The sequence below is a fragment of the Taurulus bubalis genome, assembly GCF_910589615.1.
Source record: "Taurulus bubalis genome assembly, chromosome: 3".
NCBI lineage: Eukaryota > Metazoa > Chordata > Actinopteri > Perciformes > Cottidae > Taurulus > Taurulus bubalis.
The window spans coordinates 17,117,563-17,138,217 of NC_136591.1; the positions used below are offsets into that span (position 1 = coordinate 17,117,563).

Genomic DNA, 20,655 nt, shown 5'->3' on the forward strand with positions numbered 1-20,655 from the left:
TGGTGCATTGTGGGTATTTATTTTATACTTTCATTCCTGATTTAACATCTTCAAGCTTTTTACTCACGATGAGACGTCATTTAAATAATTTTATACTGCTTTTATCAAAACTCCTTTAATAACAAAATTAAATGTTTGATGAATAAATTAAGAAACATATTATATATAAATATATAATCTCTGCTTGCATTCCTCTGATTTCATAACCATCTTTATTAATGTAGTGTAAATGTTATTTATCGGCTGAACACCTTGTGACTCTTTGTTTACCTTTTTTGTTTACGTCTCCATGCTTCCATGGCAACTGTGTGTTTAACGCCACATTGCTATGAATTGTGGGTAATTCCCTTAGGCTGATTTAGGGAAAGAGTTCATAAAGAAATCAGCATGTCTGAGAGACTGAAATCCTCTACGATGCAACAGCGGGACAGAACCAAACCCACACGGAGAGGCAGGAGCCTCCATAGAGGGAGGAACCTCAAAGTCTGAAGGTGGAGACTGGGATTGGGTCCATGTCAACATGCTGCAGGTGGGCTAGAACAACAACACTATAATAATATCAATACTAATTATAATAAAAATACATATTATAATTGTAATACAAATCACAATTACTTTGTTTATTACAAGCTCCAGACAACTTCAGCAACAGAACCTGGTGAATACATGAAGAGCTACAGAACCTGGTGAACACATGATAAAGAGCAACAGCTGATGAAGTGACGACATCACTAAAGAGACCTTTAACAGGAACTAGAAGATATTCTATAACTCCGATTCAGCATAACCTCATCACGGCTTTAAACTGGTTCCGTAGGAGGGGCTTCTAGACTGGTCATAAACCTCCTACTGGTTCTGATTGTATCAAAAGTGTTCAGCCCAGTATGAACTAGTCTGGGTTGGTTGAAACTGGTTTATACTGATGATAGAGTTTGATGTGAACTGGTTCGTTATGGACTTTAACCATTAAGAGGTTGGTTCCTGGTGGTCCGGTTCCAGCTGGTTCACGGTCACTCAGGTTGGTGAAGCAAACAGAACACAGCAGCAGTGAAAAACAACATGAATCATAAGGCAACAGACTCGTCTCAGCGGCTCCCCAGAAGACCGAGGACCAGGTCCTGATCTGGATCAGTGAAGAGCTGCTGAACCTGAAGTTGGGTTTTCCCCTTCGGTTCGGTTTCTCTGTTTGTAGTCCGTTGGGTCCATTCATCATTAGTGGTTTAACAGGCAGTGGGGTCTGTACTGGTCCTCCTCCTGGACCACGACATTATGGATGTTCCTCTAGTCTCTGATCATGTGACTTTGTAAACAACCAATCAGTGTTTAGAACCAACAGGTGGAGCGCTAGTAACGTTAGCAGCACCGCTAACGTAGAACCAGCAGGAGCGCTAGTAACGTTAACAGCACCGCTAACGAAGAACCAACAGGAGGAGCACTAGTAACGTTAGCAGGACCGCTAACGGTGAACTAACAGGAGAGCTAGTAACATTAGCAGCACCGCTAACAGAGAACCAGCAGGTGGAGCGCTAGTAACGTCAGCAGCACCGCTAACGATGAACCAACAGGAGGAGTGCTAGTAACGTTGGCAGCACCGCTAACGGAGAACCAGCAGGTGGAGCGCTAGTAACATTAGCAGCACCGCCAACGGTGAACCAACAGGAGGAGCGCTAGTAATGTTAGCAGCACCGCTAACGGAGAACCAGCAGGAGGAGAGCTAGTAACATTAGCAGCACCGCTAATGTAGAATAGTAAACTAGAATAAATCCAGATGTCTTCAAATGAATAGAAAATAGAAATTATATTTAACTTCCTATCAGCTCTGATTTCAGTGTTACACTTCATTAACACTAAAGGATTCATTTAACAATAATATCTTTTATTTACTCTTTTAAATTGTGTGTTTTTATGATGAAAATAAAAACTATAAATTACTATAACAGAGTACAATCACAACATTTAGAATATTTGATGGTTTAATGTTGAAATGAATTTTGGGACGATGGTGAAAATAAGAATAAATAATCTGGATCCTTGTGGACCACCAGCACAGAGACCCCTTCCCGTACCGGGTCTGGGTGGCGGTCTGGATCCCCCACCATTACCGAGACCCCTTCCTGCAGACCCCTGGATCCCCACCAGCGACTGCTGAGTTCAGAGTGGATCGAACCGAAGAGGCAACCCGGTCTGAAAAGGCCCTTTAGGTCCACTCGGTCCCCACCACTCAGGGTTTAAAAAGTCATCCCCCAGCATGCACCACCATTACAGTCAAGGCACCAATCACAGCGCATGTGAGCGCACAGCCGATCAATAACCCCAGAGGACCAGGTTTGAGTCCGGTTTAATTGCATTACCTGACAGGTTCCGTTTCTAGTTCACTTCTTTGGACTTAAAAAAAACATGAAAACAAGCATCATGTAACTATCCCAGCTTCTTCATAAATATTAAAACTAATATACATCCAGCTAGCTGGCTAGCCGGTTAGTTAGTTAACTGCCCAGCTAATTTAATTAGTTAGCTGGTCAACCAACTAGCTAGTTAACCAGTTAGCTAGTCAACAGACAAGCCTCTTAACCAGTTAGCTGCCCAGCTAGTTAACAGGGACTAAACTTGATGGTATCTTAAAAGTGTTTCCACAGAATCAGATTCAAACGTCTCGTTTCAGGAAGCGCTGCACAGTCACAGCGGATCGACCAATCAGCACGCGGCTTGCCGTGCGAGCGCCTGCTACGGTTATGCATAAACGTTAAAAGTGCAGATTGTCTTTTTGGTGCTCAAGTGCATTCATTTGTTCTCACATTTATGGCTTCCTTTGGTACCAGACCCATAGCGGTCCAGGTCCCTATAGTCTCTTGGTGTGCTTGCAGGGCCGGGTCCCTATAGCCTTTTGGAGGTTGAGGCCCCTATAGCCTCTTGGAGGGCCGGGTACCTATAGCCTCTTGGAGGTCGAGGTCCCTACAGCCTCTTGGTGTGCTTGGAGTTGTAGTGGCTCCTCATGTCTTTACGGAGGCGGAACTTCTCTCCGCAGACGCCGCAGATGTACAGGTGGACGTCCATGTGCTTCTCCAGTTGTTCTCCGCCGGGGAAGATCTGGAAGCACACCTGGCAGATGGTCTCCCCGGCTGACAGGTGTGAGATCATGTGGCGGACGTGGTCGTGCTTGAGGAAGGTTCCCTGGTCGCAGACCGGGCAGACGTAGCGCGCCATCCCCTTGTGCATGTCGGTGTGCAGCCGCAGCTGGCGCTCGCGCAGGAACTGCTTCCCACAGGTCTGGCAGGTGAACTGCTTCTCCTTGGTGTGGACGGTGTAGTGCTCCCGCAGGTGGCAGCGCTGGTAGAACCCTTTGCCGCAGATGCTGCAGAAGTGTTTGCGCCGGTGATCCAGCTCGCCGCCCTCCTCGAGCAGCGCTGGGCGGAACAGCTCCTGGTCGTGGCAGGACAAGGCATGCTCCAGCGCCACGCTCTCGTTCGGGAACAGCATGCCGCAGTGAGGGCAGGCCAGCTCGGAGGCCTCTAGCAGAGCCTCCATGCCCTGCGGCTCCTCCAGCAGCGAGGCATCGTCCTCCCCGTGGGAGTCCGATTCACCGCCTTGGGATTCGCCGCAGCGCTCCGCGTGCTCCTGCAGCTGCCGGCCTTTGATCAGCACCTGGCCGCACCTGCCGCAGGCACAGATGTGACCCATGTGGTTGGACAGATAGTGGGCCGACTTGTCCTCCTCCGGCAGCAGGGCGCCGCACAGTTCGCAGGGCTCGCATTCGGCTTCCTGCTTCTCTTCTTTGACCTTACGGAGCTTTGCAGGTATCCCCGACTCCTCACTGCTGGACATGTGGCCTTCAAACGGCTCGCTGCTGCTGTTGTTGTTGTCCAGACCCGAGACGCCGGGCTCTGGGTCGCGGTCTGATCCGGTTTTCTCCCTCTGCGGGTCTTTACGCATGGCGCCACTGAACCGTGCTCTACAGTCTCCGACCCGGACCACCTCTATCTCGGGGAAGACGCTTTCCGGTTCCGTCTTGATGGAGATACTCAGGGTCGACCCAGACTCGCCACCCGTCCCGGCTGCCGCCGACCTGATGGCGAGGTCAGAGTCGGCCTTGGCTTCGGGCCAGTCATCCTCACCTTTACAGACGACCCGGTGTTCCTCAATGCTCTCGGAGGCGGAGCTCTCGGCTTTGCTGGAGTCGTTGTCGCCTTCGGTGCCGCCTCTCGGCTGATGAAAGGCCTTCCGGTTGGTGCACGTCAGGATGTGCTCGATTAAAAGTTTCTCGCAGCTGAAGACGAAGCCGCAGTCGTCGCAGGTGTAGGTACGGCCGAACCGAGGCCGGTCTTTGAGCGCCGAACTCCTGCCGCCAGGTCTCTTCCTCAAGTCACAAGGCTGATCCACCAGTGCGTCCACCACCAGCGGCGCCGGAATCGGAGGAGTCACTACCGCCTCCTCCTCCGCCGCTGCCGGTCTGCTGATGGTCGCTGGAAGAGCCGGGCGCCCGGCGGCGCTGCTGCTGGCAGCTTTAAGTAACGGTTCCGCCTCCGGTGCGGCGGGCCGCTGCTGCTCGTACATGCGGACTCCAAACATCATCTTCCCGCCGGCGGGGCAGGTGGAGGAACTGGACGCGGAGGAGGCCGAGGAGGATGGGGTGGGGTTGGAGCTCCTGATGTCCCTGAGATCCTCCAACGAGTCAGGGATGTAGTACATCTGCAGGTACGTCATAGATACCTTGAGCTCCTCGAACTCGTAGCTGCCCACCACGATGCGACCCAGGTACATGAGCTGCAGGATGAGGTCGAAGCACTCGGCGCTGATCTGCATGTTGCTGAGGTCCAGACGGCCCGCCCCCTGCTGGTCCCGGATGAACATCATCCGGAAGTAGGAGCTGCAGGCCGCCAGGACGGCCTTGTGTGCCCGGAAGTAGATGTCGCCGATGGCGATGAGGCAGTCGCACAGGAAGCCCCACTCCCGCTGGTTGTTGAGCTGCTGGAGGACATGGTCGCTGTGGCTCGGCCTCGCCATCACCTGCAACGACACGAGAGCACAGTCAACGGCCGCATTACATTCCGCTCTGAGTATTTCATTGAGATCAGACCCTGTTCAGACTATGTTCTGACACAATTAAAACACGTTTCATCTTCTCTGCTTCGGTTTCAAATATTAGACAAACGAAGAAAATGCTAAATGAAACATTAAGTAAATGATGAGCGGAGACTCTTGTTTGGTTTGTCATTTCACCAAAACACAGACTGACCTTCTGGTTCAGAGGATCAGTTCATAATTACATCATCGTCATTATGAAGCCGCTTCCATCAGATTATTTTCTGTCTGAAGATTAATATGACCACAAAGTACAATTGCATTAGTACGTCAAGGTACATCTCATTATACGAGGTACATAGAGAGGACGGGTCATGTTCTAGTAAAGAACAGAGAGAGACGGGTCATGTTCTAGTAAAGAACAGAGGGGACGGGTCATGTTCCACTGTGCCGCGGCACACCACTGTGCAGTGAGAGATCGTCAGGTGTACCGTGGGAAAATGTCCAATTTCACTTAATCCAGTGTTTCCCCAACCGTTATAATAGGGGGGCGGGCCGTCCCCCTGAAGAAACCCTCCGCCCCCCTGTAATTTTCTCGAAAGCGCCAGATCACAAGTCGTCATTTAAGGTTCTCTTTCTCTATAGAACAGGTCTACACCTTGTTCCGTTATTAAACAAACTAAATGGCCGAATGTTATTGATCTTATCCACATGACAGCTTGTCATTTCTGTCTCTACATGGTCGCGTTAACACTTCTCCTCTGATCTCTGTATGGCGCACGCCGGAGTTCCGCCCCGATGCGCACAGAGAGCGTCGAAAAGATGATGCTCCAGATACTCAGCTAGCTCAAAGGAAGGCCAGTTTTATAGCTTCTCTCACCAGCATAACTGTTTTAAGCTGTGCTAACATAATTACACAAGGGTTTTTGAATCATCCATTAGTCTCCTATGCGATGAGTGATAGTTGCTGGAAATGGGCCTCTATAGACCGATGTAGATATTTCATTTTTTTAATCAGACGTTTACACCTAGAATAGTAATTTTCCACATTAACAACGTATAGTATATTTCTGATTAATTTAATGTTATCTTCATTGAAAAAAACAGTGCTTTTCTTTGAAAAATAAGGAAATTTCTAAGTGACCCCAAACTTTTGAACAGTAGTGTGTGTATATATATATATATATATATATATATATATATATATATATATATATATATATATATATATATATATATAAAAAATGTATTTTGTAGACTTAATACTTACAATATGCAATACTACTGTACTATACTGAATATTGTTTTGCTACTACTACATTTCACTTCATAATATTACACTTATATGCCATAATATGTATAATGTACCAACCTTTTTATTTTATTTTTATTTGACCATATTATTTCATACTGTTATACCACTTTACTTTGACGAGACATCACTGTTAGTCTAGAACAGGGATTCCCAAAGTGTCGTGCGCGCACCTCTGGGGGTGCGCGAGCTGCCTCTAGGGGGTGCGCAAGAGGAAAAATGTAATGGTGGTCTAATGGTGTAATAATTAATATTAAACATATTAAAAATGAAAAAATTAAGTAGGATTTTTTAATTATAAAATGTCCCTTTGTAAGATTTAAATTTAAAATTAAAAACATACAATTTAATAAATAGATGCACTTCCGGTCCGGCCGCCAGACTGTCTTTTACGTACACACTAGCTAGCCTAGCTTGTGCACCAAATGTCATTTCATTCATTCAGCAACATCCATGAAAATATGTTAAACTGGCTGAAATCGGGGAAGCTGTCAGGTGGGACATCTGAAGCAATCAGTAATAAAAGAGGAGAGGGACAGAGAGAGAGGGAGGAACCGGAGGGAGAGAAACGGAGAGGTGCGTTGGGGAGAGACCGGGAGAAGAAATCGACCGGGAGTCGGAGAAAGAGGAGACAAGAGTGAGCATCAGACTGGGAAAAAAAAAGAGGAAATATGATGACAATTATCTGGGTCTGGGCTTCACTTGGATTGGCAATGCAGATTGCCCGAAGCCACAGTGCGTGTTGTGCAGTGAGGTTCTGGCTAACAGCTGTCTGAAGCCTCTTATTTGCGCCGCCACCTGAACACCAAGCATGCCAGTGCAAGTCAGAAGCCCCTTACATTTTTTAGATCAAAATTGGAAGAGTTACAAAACAGCCAAAAACAATTGCAGTCTCATTCATGTGTTGGGTCTACACAAAACGCACTACGGGCTTCATATCTGCTCCTTTTTTTTATTTATATCTGTTTCTGAGCCTATGCATGTGCCACTCTTTGTTTTTTACGTGGCTTACTGTGTTTAAGTAAATACATGTGAAATGCAATCTGCCTCTAAGCCTGTGCGTGTGTCCTCGCCATCCAGGGAGCTGTGCGACTGAGCTGTGCGTTTGAGCTGTGCAACTCCGCGGAAGGCGCTTAAAGTTGAGAATATTTAAACTTTTAAGCTCGCCGAAAAAACGCGGCATTTAAAAAAGCGCGCATGAAAGGCGCGCCATACCATAGGAAAACAATGGTTTTGCTAGCGACGCGTTTTTGAGAGTCGCGTCTGGTGTGAACGGCCCCTTATTGCTCTTTAAAAGTGACGCCTTGTGTAAATTTATACAGCGGACAAAATCTTGTAACAAACGCCACGCGCGAGCAAACAGTTCTCGCATTGGTCCGATTTTATGCAGCTATAAATAGGCTCTGTTGCGTTTTTTTTTTAAGGTGTGGGGGATTGGGGGTGCGTGAACTCGGTCGGGATGTAGAAGGGGGTGCGTGGCCTAAAAAGTTTGGGAACCGCTGGTCTAGAACACTGGAATAATTTTTTCCGTGTCTCACTCCAATCTCAGAAATGCTGGGCGGCCAGTTCATATGGATACATCTATCGACACACTGGATATAATGGGAATTGGAGGCTAACATCATTATTGCAGATAATGATTGAGAATGTTCTTGGTTGTCCTGGCACAAATGTTTAAGTTGTCCAACCTGGAGAAAATTTAGTTGGAAGCTAAGGATGAGATTTTTCTAAACGCCCTTAGTAATAGCTAAATATGACAAGAAGTATGCCCCTCTCTGCTGGAGAGGTTGTGGCCTAATAGGAGACTTTTCTCACATTTTCTGGGATTGCCCTAAATTGCAGAAGTTCTGGGAGGAGGTAAAGAGGGAGATAGGTGAGATCTTGAACTTAGACAGATCGATTGACCCACAACAGCTGATTTTGGGAACTACACCTACAAGGGGGCTAGGGAAAAACAAACTGTATATGATCAGAGTTATGATGTTAGTTGCCCACAAAATGATCACAGTTTACTGGCTCAGGCCCCACTCACCCACTGTGGACCAGTTGGCCCTGAGGCTCCAGGCTGTGAATTGTATGGAAAGTTTAACTGCAAGCCTACGACTCCGGACGGACATTTGCTTAGCGAGATGGTCTCCTGTCACAATGTATTGGTCAAAATGATTATTCGGTTGACATTGGACTGGACAAGCTGGATTGAATATGAAACTAGGTGATTTCATTGGGATATCCCTTCTGTCATTTGTGTTCTCTTTGTATTTGGTATACACTTGTATTACATACTGTTATTTTTTATAGGGTTATTATAATCATATATAATATGGTATGACATGCTGTGTGAGACTCACTGTCAAAGAACATGTTCTAATAAAAGTTAAAAAAAAATGAATAAACATTTATATAGATGCCTGCATGCATGCCTGCTTATATTTTGATATATATCGTCCTTCTTTGAACATACCAAATGTCCATGAATTTTCCAAAACTTTTTGGATTTTATTTTTTTCCAGGACTTTTCCCAGGACTGGAAATAACCATTTTAAAATTCCATGACTTTTCCGGGTTTTCCATGACCGTAAGAACCCTGCATATACTGTTCGTTTGTAAATGCATGTTACCGTTTCTTATTGGCAATTCATGAAATTGTACATGTGCATTTGTTGAACAAAGAATGCATAAAAAAAAACAGTTGCTATCTTTACTACGCGCCTTATTTTGAAAACCCAGACCGGATGTAATAAACGTACAGCGGTCTCTCTCCCGCAAACAGACCCGCCGCCCCCGCACCGCCTCTCCCGCATTCAGCTATCCCCGCGAGCGCCAGGCCGCGGGGGACTTTCCTCCTCATTTCACCCCGCCTGGCGGCTCCGAGGCCCGGGCAGCGACCCGCCAACTCACCGGAGGAGCTGATGCTGCCTGTGGAGGTCCCCGGGGGTCCGGAGGATTCCTGCCCGGAGAAGAGTCGCGTTCAGACGGACAGACGAGACGAATCAGCAGCCTATTCTTCTTCTTCTTCTTTTTCTTCTTTTTCTTCTTCTTCTTCTTCTTCTTCTACTACTTCTTCTTCTTCTTCTTCTTCTTCTTCTTCTTCTTCTCCTGCAGGAATGAAAGCACTTCCGCACAGTCAAGTAGAAGTCAAAATAAAAGACTTCCGGTCCAGATGTGGGCCTTCAAAATAATCGTAATGAATCGCCTCCTCCTGTGAAGTTATTGATCAGGTGATCTCTTGATATAAAAACAAATTGATCCATAATGGAACCAGGTCTCACTCTGAGCGGATTTTCAGGAACCACAAATATTTTAAAGAGACTCAAAGGTTTAATGAAGAAATGACATCTCACTCTGACTCACTTTACTTATTATTTTAATAATAAAGCAGCAGGAAGTACCATGTGATCAGATCGATAACACTTATTATAGTTCATTTTTAATCGAACAGCTGTGGATGTAGAAATAACTTATATTCTGTTCACGATCAGAAGATAACCTTCAGATTTATAATGTATTTATTTAACTAAACTAATTTAGTTGACTTTTTTTAATAAAATGCAAAAATGTTCAAATTTTTAATTAAACATGTTCTCAGAGCAGTTTATTCGTTTTTTAAAAGTGTTTCTGGTGATCATACCATATGGTTTTATCAGATATCAAAACGGAAACAAGTTGTTTTGCTATTATTTATGATTATTTATGTTGAATGAATCTTTTATGTTTGAAAGTTTCTCTCTCAGAACCCAAATGTTTAAATCGATATATCAGACTCGTTCGAGATGAGCCAGTTCTGCGCAGAATCGATCGGCGGCGATCGGCGCACAATGCATGCAAGGTTAGATTTGTGTCCGACTTGCTCCCGACTTGCTCTGACGTCATGCACACGTGGTCAACGATACTCTCACGAGACCAAGCCGGCTGTCGATTTCAGAGTCAGTCGCCGCAGTTGCTCTCAAACGACTGCTTGGCCCAGTGCATGATGGGAATTGCCTGGCTCTCACCACATCAAAGAGCTGATTGGCTCTTAGATCTGACAGCAAACGCAACGTGTTGTAGAAAATTCGTATTTTATGTGTAGTTGTAATACTTAACGCTGGATTATTGACTATTAGTCTCATGTTTGATCTAAAAACATTTATTGTGTGGTTGTTAATACAAAATCGTATTTATACAACACACATCAAAACTACTAGTAATGTATTTCACAGGCAGACATAAAAAGACCAAAGGATGCAGCTACACACTCATTTTTACATAAATATATATTTATAAACACATATGAATAAATCCAAACGTGATCTGTAAACTACAAGTAAACAAAAGTTCAGAACTAACAGGAAGTACTTTTTTTCTGTGACTTCCTGCGTATACACAGCTGACAGCTGACAACTGTCCGACTTGATCGCAGTTTTTTGTCAACGCCTCCTGCTGCGGCCGCCTGCTCTCGTCTGGATTCCAGACGAGGCGCAGCTCTAACGAACGAGCCTAGTGTTTCTGTCCTCCCAGCATGTTGCTGATTACTTCCATCACATATTCCCTTCATGAAATAAACACGGGCCGTTTCTCAATATGCGTTCTTCTCTCTACTTGTGTTCTCGTGGACTCGTGAAACGTCATCAGTCGCGGCCCAAGTACTGTTAAAATTCAAAAGTCCGCTTCTCGCCAAGAACGGTGAAAATGCCCGGATGTGACTTGATCCGCCCATTTTACCGGGGACGCATCAGAGCAGACTTGAGCGTTCTTGAGAGAGCCAATATCCCAGAATGCATTTTGAATGAGAAAACTCATAACTGAAAGTTTACATTCTATGAATACTGCCGTTGTTGAGTCACAACATTTAATTTTAGGATGTTTTCAGGTGAGAAGTTAGTTGTTTAAGCATCAAATCTGTGGTCGCTTTCTCAAGAATCGGCCGAGGGGGTTAGGGTTAGATACGCCGACGGGTTGAGGTCCTGCTCGCGGGACCGTGAGCCCCGCAGCAACGGACCGTCAGCACTCTGCTGCCCGCCGAGAGCAGCCTGATCTTGGCTGGACTTTTTGAAATGATCCGCTGGCTCCGATGTCTCCGTATCGATCAAACATGAGATATAATTCTGTTTCGAGGATTTAACAAGCAATCATTATTATTTATTCACAGTCACATTAAATCAGTTTGACTGAGGGAAAGGTTAAGGTTTATAACTTAAGATTTTAATTTAACTTTTACTTTGAACTACAGCGGTGTCTTATTACTTTTGACCGAATTGTTTGCAATTATATGTGTATCTATATAAAAATATATAAGTATATATATATATATATAAACACATTTATAAACATATTATATCTACAATTGTATGTGTATCTATATAAGTATTTATATAAAATACATATTTATAAACACAATATGTATATACAATGATATGTGTATGTCTGTGAAACCAGTACAAAAAAAGCAGAGTTGTCATATTTTGTTTGACTGTAAAAATACTTTACAGTGAAGAATCAGAGTTACTCATGACAACAACAGCTGAGGTGGTGACGTCATCAAGTCAGCTGCTGTTCCAATTGCAGAAAGACCGTCCTGCGTTCTCCTGTCCAGACTCCAAAAGTTCACAAGTCCGTACTTGTGTACTTGGGTTTTGAGAAACGGCCACGGTGTTGTGGCATATTAAATCATCTTCTACTTTATTATCACACGTCGGCAGGTGACACGCGGATCACGTGATCGGCCCCTTTGACCCTGCTCTCGCGAGACGTGACGCGGCTCTGCGAGATCTTCGGCGGCAACAAACCGCTCCAGACCTGAAGACAAGCGGCTCCTTTCTGCGGTAAGAGGCGACAGCGCCGCGGGCACGGCGCGCGTGCACGGCGCAGACACACAAAGGGCGTGTACGGGCTGGGTGGACGTGTGCACGCGCCTGTGCTGCGTGTAAGGAAATGAGGGCGTGCGTGTTGCCGAATTTGAATGAGACGGATGAGGATGGGGAGACGCGACACGACGTGCACGGAGCTGTATTGTTGTTTGGTCGCGCGCGTGTCCTGTTTTCGGTGTGAGTGTGTGCGTGTGTGAGTGTCTGTGTGTGTGCGCGTGTCTGTGTGTGCGTGTGTCTGTGTGCGTGAGTGTGTGTGCGCGTGTGTGTGTGTGTGTGTGTGTGTGTGTGTGTGTGCGTGTGTTCGGTGACTTTCACTGAGGTCAGAGGTCAGGTGACCTGTTGTCACTGTAAAGGACATTATTATTATTCATGTATTATTAAATGATTTATTATTCATATTTTTTATGTTTAATATTATTATTATGATTCCAGAAAGACAACATCTGGGAGCTGCTAAATAATGTATTTTACACAATAATAATAATAATGCATATACATTTATAATATTTATGAAATTTAAGATGAACAATTGTTAGAAAATATCTATTACTGTTTTAAAAAGTCAAAAAACGACCTCTCTGCTAGTGCACCTCTCAGCTGCCGCCGCGCACGTGCTGGGGCTAGATCGATGCTAGATCGATTTGGCCCAAGGAAGACGGGTCTAATACGCAGTTTAGCCAATCACTGATTAAAGATAATAATGAGTGACATACATTTTATCCAATCGGCGCCCTAAAGAAGACTTTTCATCTTGCCCCAGACTGCGCGTTCCCGTGTCTCTGTTCTCGTCAGGGCTCGTGTCTCGTTCTTATCTTGCGCGTTCTTGTCTTCTCGTCTCTTGTGTTCTCGCCGGCTTCTCTTCTCTCGCAGCGCCATTTTAATGACATGACAATGGAACAGCCAAGCACTAGCACTACTCTTGCAAGAAGACTCAACCCTAACTAGATCAAATCTCTCCTCCAAGACCCGTTTGAGAGAAGAACTATGGCAGAGAAACTCCTGGTGAAACAACTGGTCCCAGATCAGCCTCCCGAACTCAGCATAAGATAACAAACTGTCGGCTATAAGGGATTACATTCTGGAGGAAGTAAAGAACGCTGATTTTATCGCCATTCAAGCAGGCATTTCCACCCACTGTTAGCTGATGCTTGTGCTACATCGACGCTAGCGGCAACGTCGTAAAGATTGCATATGCCGGTGTTACGGTTTAACAGGCGACCGTGTTAACTGATGACTTTCAAGAAAGACGTAGCTGTCCTCGTGAATACTGTGTTTAATTTTTCAATACAGTGTCAAACCTTCTCATATACATATACAAATTAAACAATGCGGCTTTCCTGAGGACAGCTACATGTTGTCTTCCTATTCTCAACAGCTGTCGTAACTACGAAAACGACTGAAAGTCACCAGTTAACAGTGTCACCTGTTAAATCGCAACACCGGCCTCTGTTACGGCACTAAATAAAAGAGGAAACATGTTTGTTTATTTTCTTTTACACCAAGTGCTGTACTGGCAATGGAATCGGCGGCCTTAACAGGAATAAGGTTTTAAATGGGATTGTTATTGTTATTTTTATTACTTTTATTTTATCGGCTGTGTGTATAATGTGACCGGGAGGAAGTGACGCGAGGGGTTTGTTTTGGTCGGAATTCTGACGTCTGGGCAAAGCAGTCGGCACTTGGAGGGTTCAGGACGGCGCGTATTTATATATATCATATTATAGTGAATATTATCATAAGATATATATATATATATATATATATATATATATATATATATATATATATTAATATACTGAATTGTATGAATAAGATGTCCTTATTATGTCAGTGTTGGCATAAATGATAAAAATGTAACTGCAAAGTAGTAATGCGTTTTTGATACCTTTTTTTGCATTGAATCATGCTGGGATGTTTGCTGAAATTGATTGGATGGCCCTACCCAAAAATAAATCCACCAGCCGCCACTGACCACCACGTAGACCAGCGGGTCTGGTGTGTGGCTGAATGAGAAAGCAGAGGAGAGAGCAGCAGGGGTAGATGTGTTGTCTGGTGTGATCCAAGTCTCAGTGAGAGACAGGAAGTCCAGCGATTGCTTGATAGCAAAGCCAGAGATGAAGTCTGCCTTGTGGTTAGCGGACTGGCAGTTCCAGAGGCCCCCTGTGACGAGGTGTTGGGTCTGTGTGGAACGAGTCCGAGACCTTTAGTATCTGTGAGTAGATATGCACACAGGTATGGAGGAAAACACATATTCATAAAGCAATGTTTATACTCAGCCACCCCCGAAGACTCCAACAAAAGATTCCTGTGTCTTTATCCTCCGAGTCTCGACTCCAACAAAAGATTCCTGTGTCTTTATCCTCCGAGTCTCGACTCCAACAAAAGATTCCTGTGTCTTCATCCTCCGAGTCTTCATACAACAAAAGACTCCTGCGTCTTTATCCCCTGAGTCTTGACTCCAACGAAAGACTCCTGTGTCTTCATCCTTCGAGTCTTCATACAAGTTGTATTCACTGACGCTGAAGCTGACGCCTAAGACCACTACCTGGTTTTACACTAAAGTTGGCGATGGTTAGCTACAGCTATGTCGACTCCCCCCACCACCCCCAGCTCGTTAGTGGAATGGCCACCAATAGAAACTACTGGGCTCAGGACAATAGCAGGTCTTCCCTTTTAATCAGTGAAGTTTAAGTTTTACAAGAATAGGTGATTCTTGTAAAACTGATTAAGGACATAGGTCTATTTACCTCAAAGGTAGAAAGTAAAATAGAGCTTACTAGTAGAACTGGATTACAGAACAAATACTCTAGCTGGTTACCTTTGCGTTTCAGTCACTTGAGTGAAAACAAGGTCCGGCTCAAACAGTTCAGATAGGAAAAAACAATACAGACTAACAATCTAGTATACCTACTACAGCAGATACAATAGTAATCTAGTACAGTGATTTTCAACCACTGTGCACGCTAGTGTGCCGTGAGAGATCGTCAGGTGTGCCATGGGAAAATGTCCAATTTCACTTAATTGGCCCCAAAAAATATTATTTAGTTGCGCTGAAAAGTCATTTTCCAAAGTTGAGCGTCTGAGCTTGCAATATAGTGGCTAGTCTAGTCATTTCCTATAGAACAGGTCTACACCTTGTTATGTTATTAAACAAACTAAACGGCCGTATGTTATTGATCGTATCTTCAAGACAGCATGTCATTTCTGGGTCGCGTCTACAACTCTTCTCTGCTCTGTGTCGCGCACGGCGGCGTTCCGCCCCGATGTGCTGCCCACAGGTGAGCACACAGCGGACAGAGAGCGGCGAAAATGTATATGTTGCATGCTTTTCACAATGGGATTTGCTGCTGAGGCCACCACTATTTTAAGCTATGAGCTATCACTTTTAAAGCCCAACAGTTAATGTATTTGCAGGTTAAGACAAACATCCAACAGCCTGCAGCCTGGAGCTCCATAAATGACGTTTCTGACTTCGCATATTGAGAGGCTCTGGAAATATTCTTCCAAAAGCCAGAAAAACATACTGCAGTGACACTTTGTGGTTGTCATTAAAATAAATGAACACCATGTTTCCTTTAAGTCAGTATTTATCAAACTGGGGCTATTTATTACAGGTGGGGCGCAAGAGTAAATGCTGGTTTTAAATGTTCACCGTCCGCCGTTAACAGGTTACGCTTGCGCATGCGCGACTCGCCGATTCTTGTCATTTCGCCAAAAGCCGATCTTTATGAGATCTCTGTGAGGTCGACTTTTCTGCTGTTGCGTCTCTGAACATTGAGCATGAATTGAGAGCGGCCGTATCAAAGCTACAACCTCGTTTTAAAAAGATGTGTAGAGGAAAGCAGCTCACTGCAGCCACTAATACTGATCCAACTTGATGTTCACACATCTGCACTCACACAGTAGTAACTAAATATTAGTTATTATTTGGACAAATATAACTTTATTTTCATTTTTCTAACAAAGTGATAACACATTTTTTTTGTCCATCAGAGCAATCTGGTTTAATTGAAAGTGATTGCAATGTTCTTTATTCTATTATTTATAAAAGCACACATGGAGTCACTAGTAGTACTGTGAGGTACCACTATGTAGTATGTCCATCCCCCCATAAGCTGTAAACCTAGGGGAAACACTGAATACTCTTCCATGCCAGTAGGCAGCACACTAATTACCAACCATATATGCTGTATTATGCTACAATGTGACATTTTGTAACTTTTTGGGTTGTTGGTGTGCCAAAAAAGGTTGAACAACACTGATCTAGTAGACCTAGTACAGCAGATACAATAGTAATCTAGTAGAGAAACCTCTTTAACGAATAAACTCAGCCAAGATCCAAGTAGTCCAGCAGTCTGAGGGCTCAAAGGTAGAGATGCACGCTACTGTTATGCTGTAACTAAAGATGAACTGTGTGTGTGTGTGTGTGTGTGTGTGTGTGTGTGTGTGTGTGTGTGTGTGTGTGTGTGTGTGTGTGTGTGTGTGTGTGTGTGTGTTGCAGTGGGTCATGGAGCCTCACAGCCTCTTCCTGCTGCAGCAGCTCAACGTTCAGAGAGAGTTTGGCTTCCTGTGCGACTGCACCGTCGCCATCGGCAACGTCTACTTCAAAGCTCACCGCGCCGTGCTGGCGGCCTTCTCCAACTACTTCAAGATGATCTTCATCCACCAGACCAGGTCTCTGTAGGCCAGGTCTCTGTAGGCCAAGTCTCTGGAGGCCAGGTCTCTGGAGGCCAGGTCTCTGGAGGCCAAGTCTCTGGAGGCCAGGTCTCTGTAGGCCAAGTCTCTGGAGGCCAGGTCTCTGTAGGCCATGTCTCTGGAGGCCAGGTCGAGAGGGTCTATAGACCTGATGCTTCCCGTGGATCCTTAGCTGACTCCTTGTTCTTGTGTCCTGTGTCCTGTGTCCTGTGTCCTCTGTCCTTGTGTCCTCTGTCCTTGTGTCCTCGGTCCTTGTGTCCTGTGTCCTCTGTCATGTGTCCTCTGTCCTTGTGTCCTCTGTCCCTGTGTCCTGTGTCCTCTGTCCTTGTATCCTCTATCCCTGTGTCCTCTTGTCCTCTGTCCTTTGTCCCTGTGTCCTCTGGCCTGTGTCCTCTGTCCTGTGTCCTCTGTCATTGTGTCCTCTGTCCCTGTGTCTTGTGTCCTCTGACCTGTGTCCCATGTCCCTGTGTCTTCTGTCCCTGTGTCCTCTGTGTCCTTGTGTCCTCTGTCCTTGTGTCCTTGTGTCCTTGTATCCTCTGTCTCTGTCCCTGTGTCCTGTGTCCCCTGTCCCTGTGTCTTCTGTCCCTGTGTCCTTGTGTCCTCTGTCATTGTGTCTTGTGTCCTCTATCTTTGTGTCCTCTGTCCTTATGTCCTCTGTCCTTGTGTCCTCTGTGTCCTCTGTTCCCTGTGTCCTCTGTCCCTGTGTCCTCTGCCCCTGTGTCCTCTGTCCCTGTATCCTCTGCTCTTGTGTCCTCTGTCCCTGTGTCCTCTGCCCCTGTGTCCTCTGTCCCTGTGTCCTCTGCCCCTGTGTCCTCTGTCCTTGTGTCCTCTGTCCCTGTATCCTCTGCTCTTGTGTCCTCTGTCCTCTGTCCCTGTGTCCTCCGCTCTTGTGTCCTCTGTCCCCTGTGTCCTCTGTCCCTGTGTCCTCTGCCCCTGTGTCCTCTGTCCCTGCGTCCTCTGCCCTTGTGTCCTCTGTCCCTGTGTCCTCTGCCCCTGTATCCTTTGCCCTTGTGTCCTCTGTCCTTGTGTCCTCTGTCACTGTGCCCTGTGTCCTCTGTCCCTGTGTCCTCTGTCCTTGTGTCCTCTGTCCCTGTGTCCTGTGTCCTTGTGTCCTCTGTCCCTGTGTCCTCTGTCCTTGTGTCCTCTGTCCCCTGTCCCCTGTGTCCTCTGTCCTTGTGTCCTCTGTCCCTGTGTCCTCTGTCCCTGTGTCCTCTGCCCCTGTGTCCTATGTCCCTGTGTCTTCTGTCATTGTGTCCTGTATCCTCTGCCCTTGTGTCCTCTGTCCTTGTGTCCTCTGCTCTGTGTCCTCTGTCCCTGTGTCCTCTGTCCCTGTGCCCTGTGTCCTCTGTCCCTGTGTCCTCTGTCCTTGTGTCCTCTGTCCCTGTGTCCTCTGTCCTTGTGTCCTGTGTCCTCTGTCCTTGTGTTCTCTTTCCTGTGTCCTCAGTGAGTGCATAAAGATCCAGCCCACCGACATCCAGCCGGACGTGTTCAGCTACCTGCTGCACATCATGTACACCGGCACGTGTCCCCAGCAGCCGGTGGACCAGATCCGGCTCCAGGACGGCATCAAATTCCTTCACGCCTACCAGCTGTGCCGGAAACCTGGTGAGGCCACCGACGCCACCGCTGCAGACCTAGTACGTATGTCCAACCTGTACGGCATCCAGATCTCCTCCCAGCTGGCCACCAAGGAGGCGGCCGGAACCCCAAAGACCACCCCGGGGTCCCACGGGGCACCCGAGGACGGACGCCGCTCCGGTCGAGGGGGGCGGTCCCGCTCCCAGCTGGCCCTCGCAGTCGGACTGGAGGGGGTCCCCACAGACCGCCGGGCCTCGGCGCTACGCAACGTCTGCTCCGTGGCGTCCGGAGGCGACTCGGACCTCTCAACCCGCATCAAGCAGGAGCGGGAGGAGGACGGCGAGGACGGCGAGGATGGCGAGGACGGCGAGGACGGTGATGGGCCTGGTGGGGGGTCCCCGTCTCGGGGGAGCAGCCCCGGTCAGAGTCTCCTGTTCAAAGACCGGGCCCTGGTCCTGCTGTGTCCCCGCTGCGGCGAGCGCTGCTCGTCCCCCGAGGACCTGAGGGAGCACCTGTTCAGCCACGACCTCCAGCCCGCCCGGCTGATGGAGGGGCCGGCCGCCTTGGAGGGTCCGGCTGCGGCCCCGGAGCCGCTGGATGCCGGGGGTCTAGAGGAGGCGCTGAGACAGAGCCAGGCACTCGCCAACCAGCTGGCCACCGAGCTGAGGCGCAGCAGGGGCGGAGGCGGCAGCGGCCCCTCCCTCGCCGTCCTGCACTCTCGTAAACGGAGGGTCGTCTGCGCCGTCTGCAGCCTGCGCTTCTCCCACAAGAGCCAGCTGCAGGAGCACATGTACGCCCACACCGGCAAGCCGGCCCGCTTCCACCGCTACAACCGCCTCTGCAGCCGGCTCTTCCAGGCCTCTGCCCACTTCTGCGAGGGCGTCGTCGAGCCGGGGGGCAGAGCCTCGTCCGGCGGCGCCGCACTCTCTGAGGAGCTCAACAGGGACACGCAGGACAATGGCAGCTCCTGCTACTCGCTGGACTCTGATGTCTCCCAGGAGAGCGGGGACGGCGTGCAGGTAGAGTGATGTCCTCCGGTACCTGTGCCGGTGGAGTGATGTCCTCCGGTACCTGTGCCGGTGGAGTGATGTCATCCGGTACCTGTGCAAGTGGAGTGATGTCATCAGGCGTACCTGTGCCGGTGTGTTTGAGGGAATCGGTCATGTGATCGTAGGCGGGACCGTTGGTGTGTTTTACGTCATCAACCTCAGAACCGATCGGTCGATCGACAGGAAATCAATCGGCAAATATTTATAAAACTTTTTTTAAGAAAAGAAATCATGTGAATATTTGTGTTTTTCTAGGAAGACGAACTGACGACGTTGTTATTGATCAGATATTGATCAGACGGATCAATAAGGAATAATAATTTGGACGTCATCGGTTTGTAGAATCCTGATCTTCCACTCTCACCAGCGGACAGTGAACGCCTCAGAGATGAAACGATGTGTTCAAATGCTCCTTTAATGTGAAAATCACTTCAGTGTGTCATTGTCTTCAGACCGAGAAGGACTTTTATTGTGAAAGGACGCAGCAGTGCCTTCCTGTGCTTTGATGCTCATTTGTGCCGTTTCCATCAAATTAAGCTTCTGACAATCTGAAGAAACGAAGTTTACCAGCTTTTCTCTTAAAGGACCACAGCGCCATATATATATATATATATATATACATATTTATATATATATATATATATATATATTTCTATATATATATATATATGTATATATATATATATATATATATATATATATATATATATATATATATATACATATATATATATATATATATATATATATATATATATATATATATATACACACACACATACAGTACATATATATCTACACTGCCCTCCAGAATTATTGTCACCCTTAGTAAATATGAGCAAAACAGGCTGTGGAAAATATAATTTGCTGACAAAAATTGTTCCTTTTCATTGAAGTGAAATTTCAGATTATTTGACAATAAATAAATGTGCCACAATTATTGGCATCCCTTCATTTAATATTTTGTGCAGCCTCCCTTTGCCACGATACCAGCTCTGAGTCTTCTCCTATAAGCGTGATGAGGTTGGTGAACACATGGCACTGGATCTGAGACCATTCCTCCATGCAGAATCTCTCCAGATCCTTCAGATTCCGAGGTCGACGCTTGTGGACTCTCCTCTTCAGCTCATCCCACAGATCTGCTATGGGGTTTAGG

General features: G+C 46.6%; 2 protein-coding genes across 2 annotated transcripts; one reads left to right on the forward strand and one right to left on the reverse strand.

Annotated features, from left to right (window-relative positions):
* Window positions 1-2,952: 2,952 nt before the first annotated feature.
* On the reverse strand, window positions 2,953-9,422 carry zbtb1 (zinc finger and BTB domain containing 1; the record flags this gene model as incomplete). Its single annotated transcript, XM_079215011.1, has 2 exons — window positions 9,230-9,422; window positions 2,953-5,004 (listed from the first exon to the last, which is right to left on the reverse strand). The coding sequence occupies exon 2, from the start codon at window positions 4,999-5,001 to the stop codon at window positions 2,953-2,955; it is 2,049 nt and encodes a 682-aa protein (XP_079071137.1). The 5' UTR covers window positions 5,002-5,004; window positions 9,230-9,422.
* A 7,262-nt stretch (window positions 9,423-16,684) lies between these two features.
* zbtb25 (zinc finger and BTB domain containing 25) lies at window positions 16,685-19,478 on the forward strand (the record flags this gene model as incomplete). Its single annotated transcript, XM_079215683.1, has 2 exons — window positions 16,685-16,851; window positions 18,317-19,478. 2 exons carry the CDS (start codon window positions 16,685-16,687, stop codon window positions 19,476-19,478), a joined length of 1,329 nt encoding a protein of 442 aa, XP_079071809.1.
* Window positions 19,479-20,655: the final 1,177 nt, after the last annotated feature.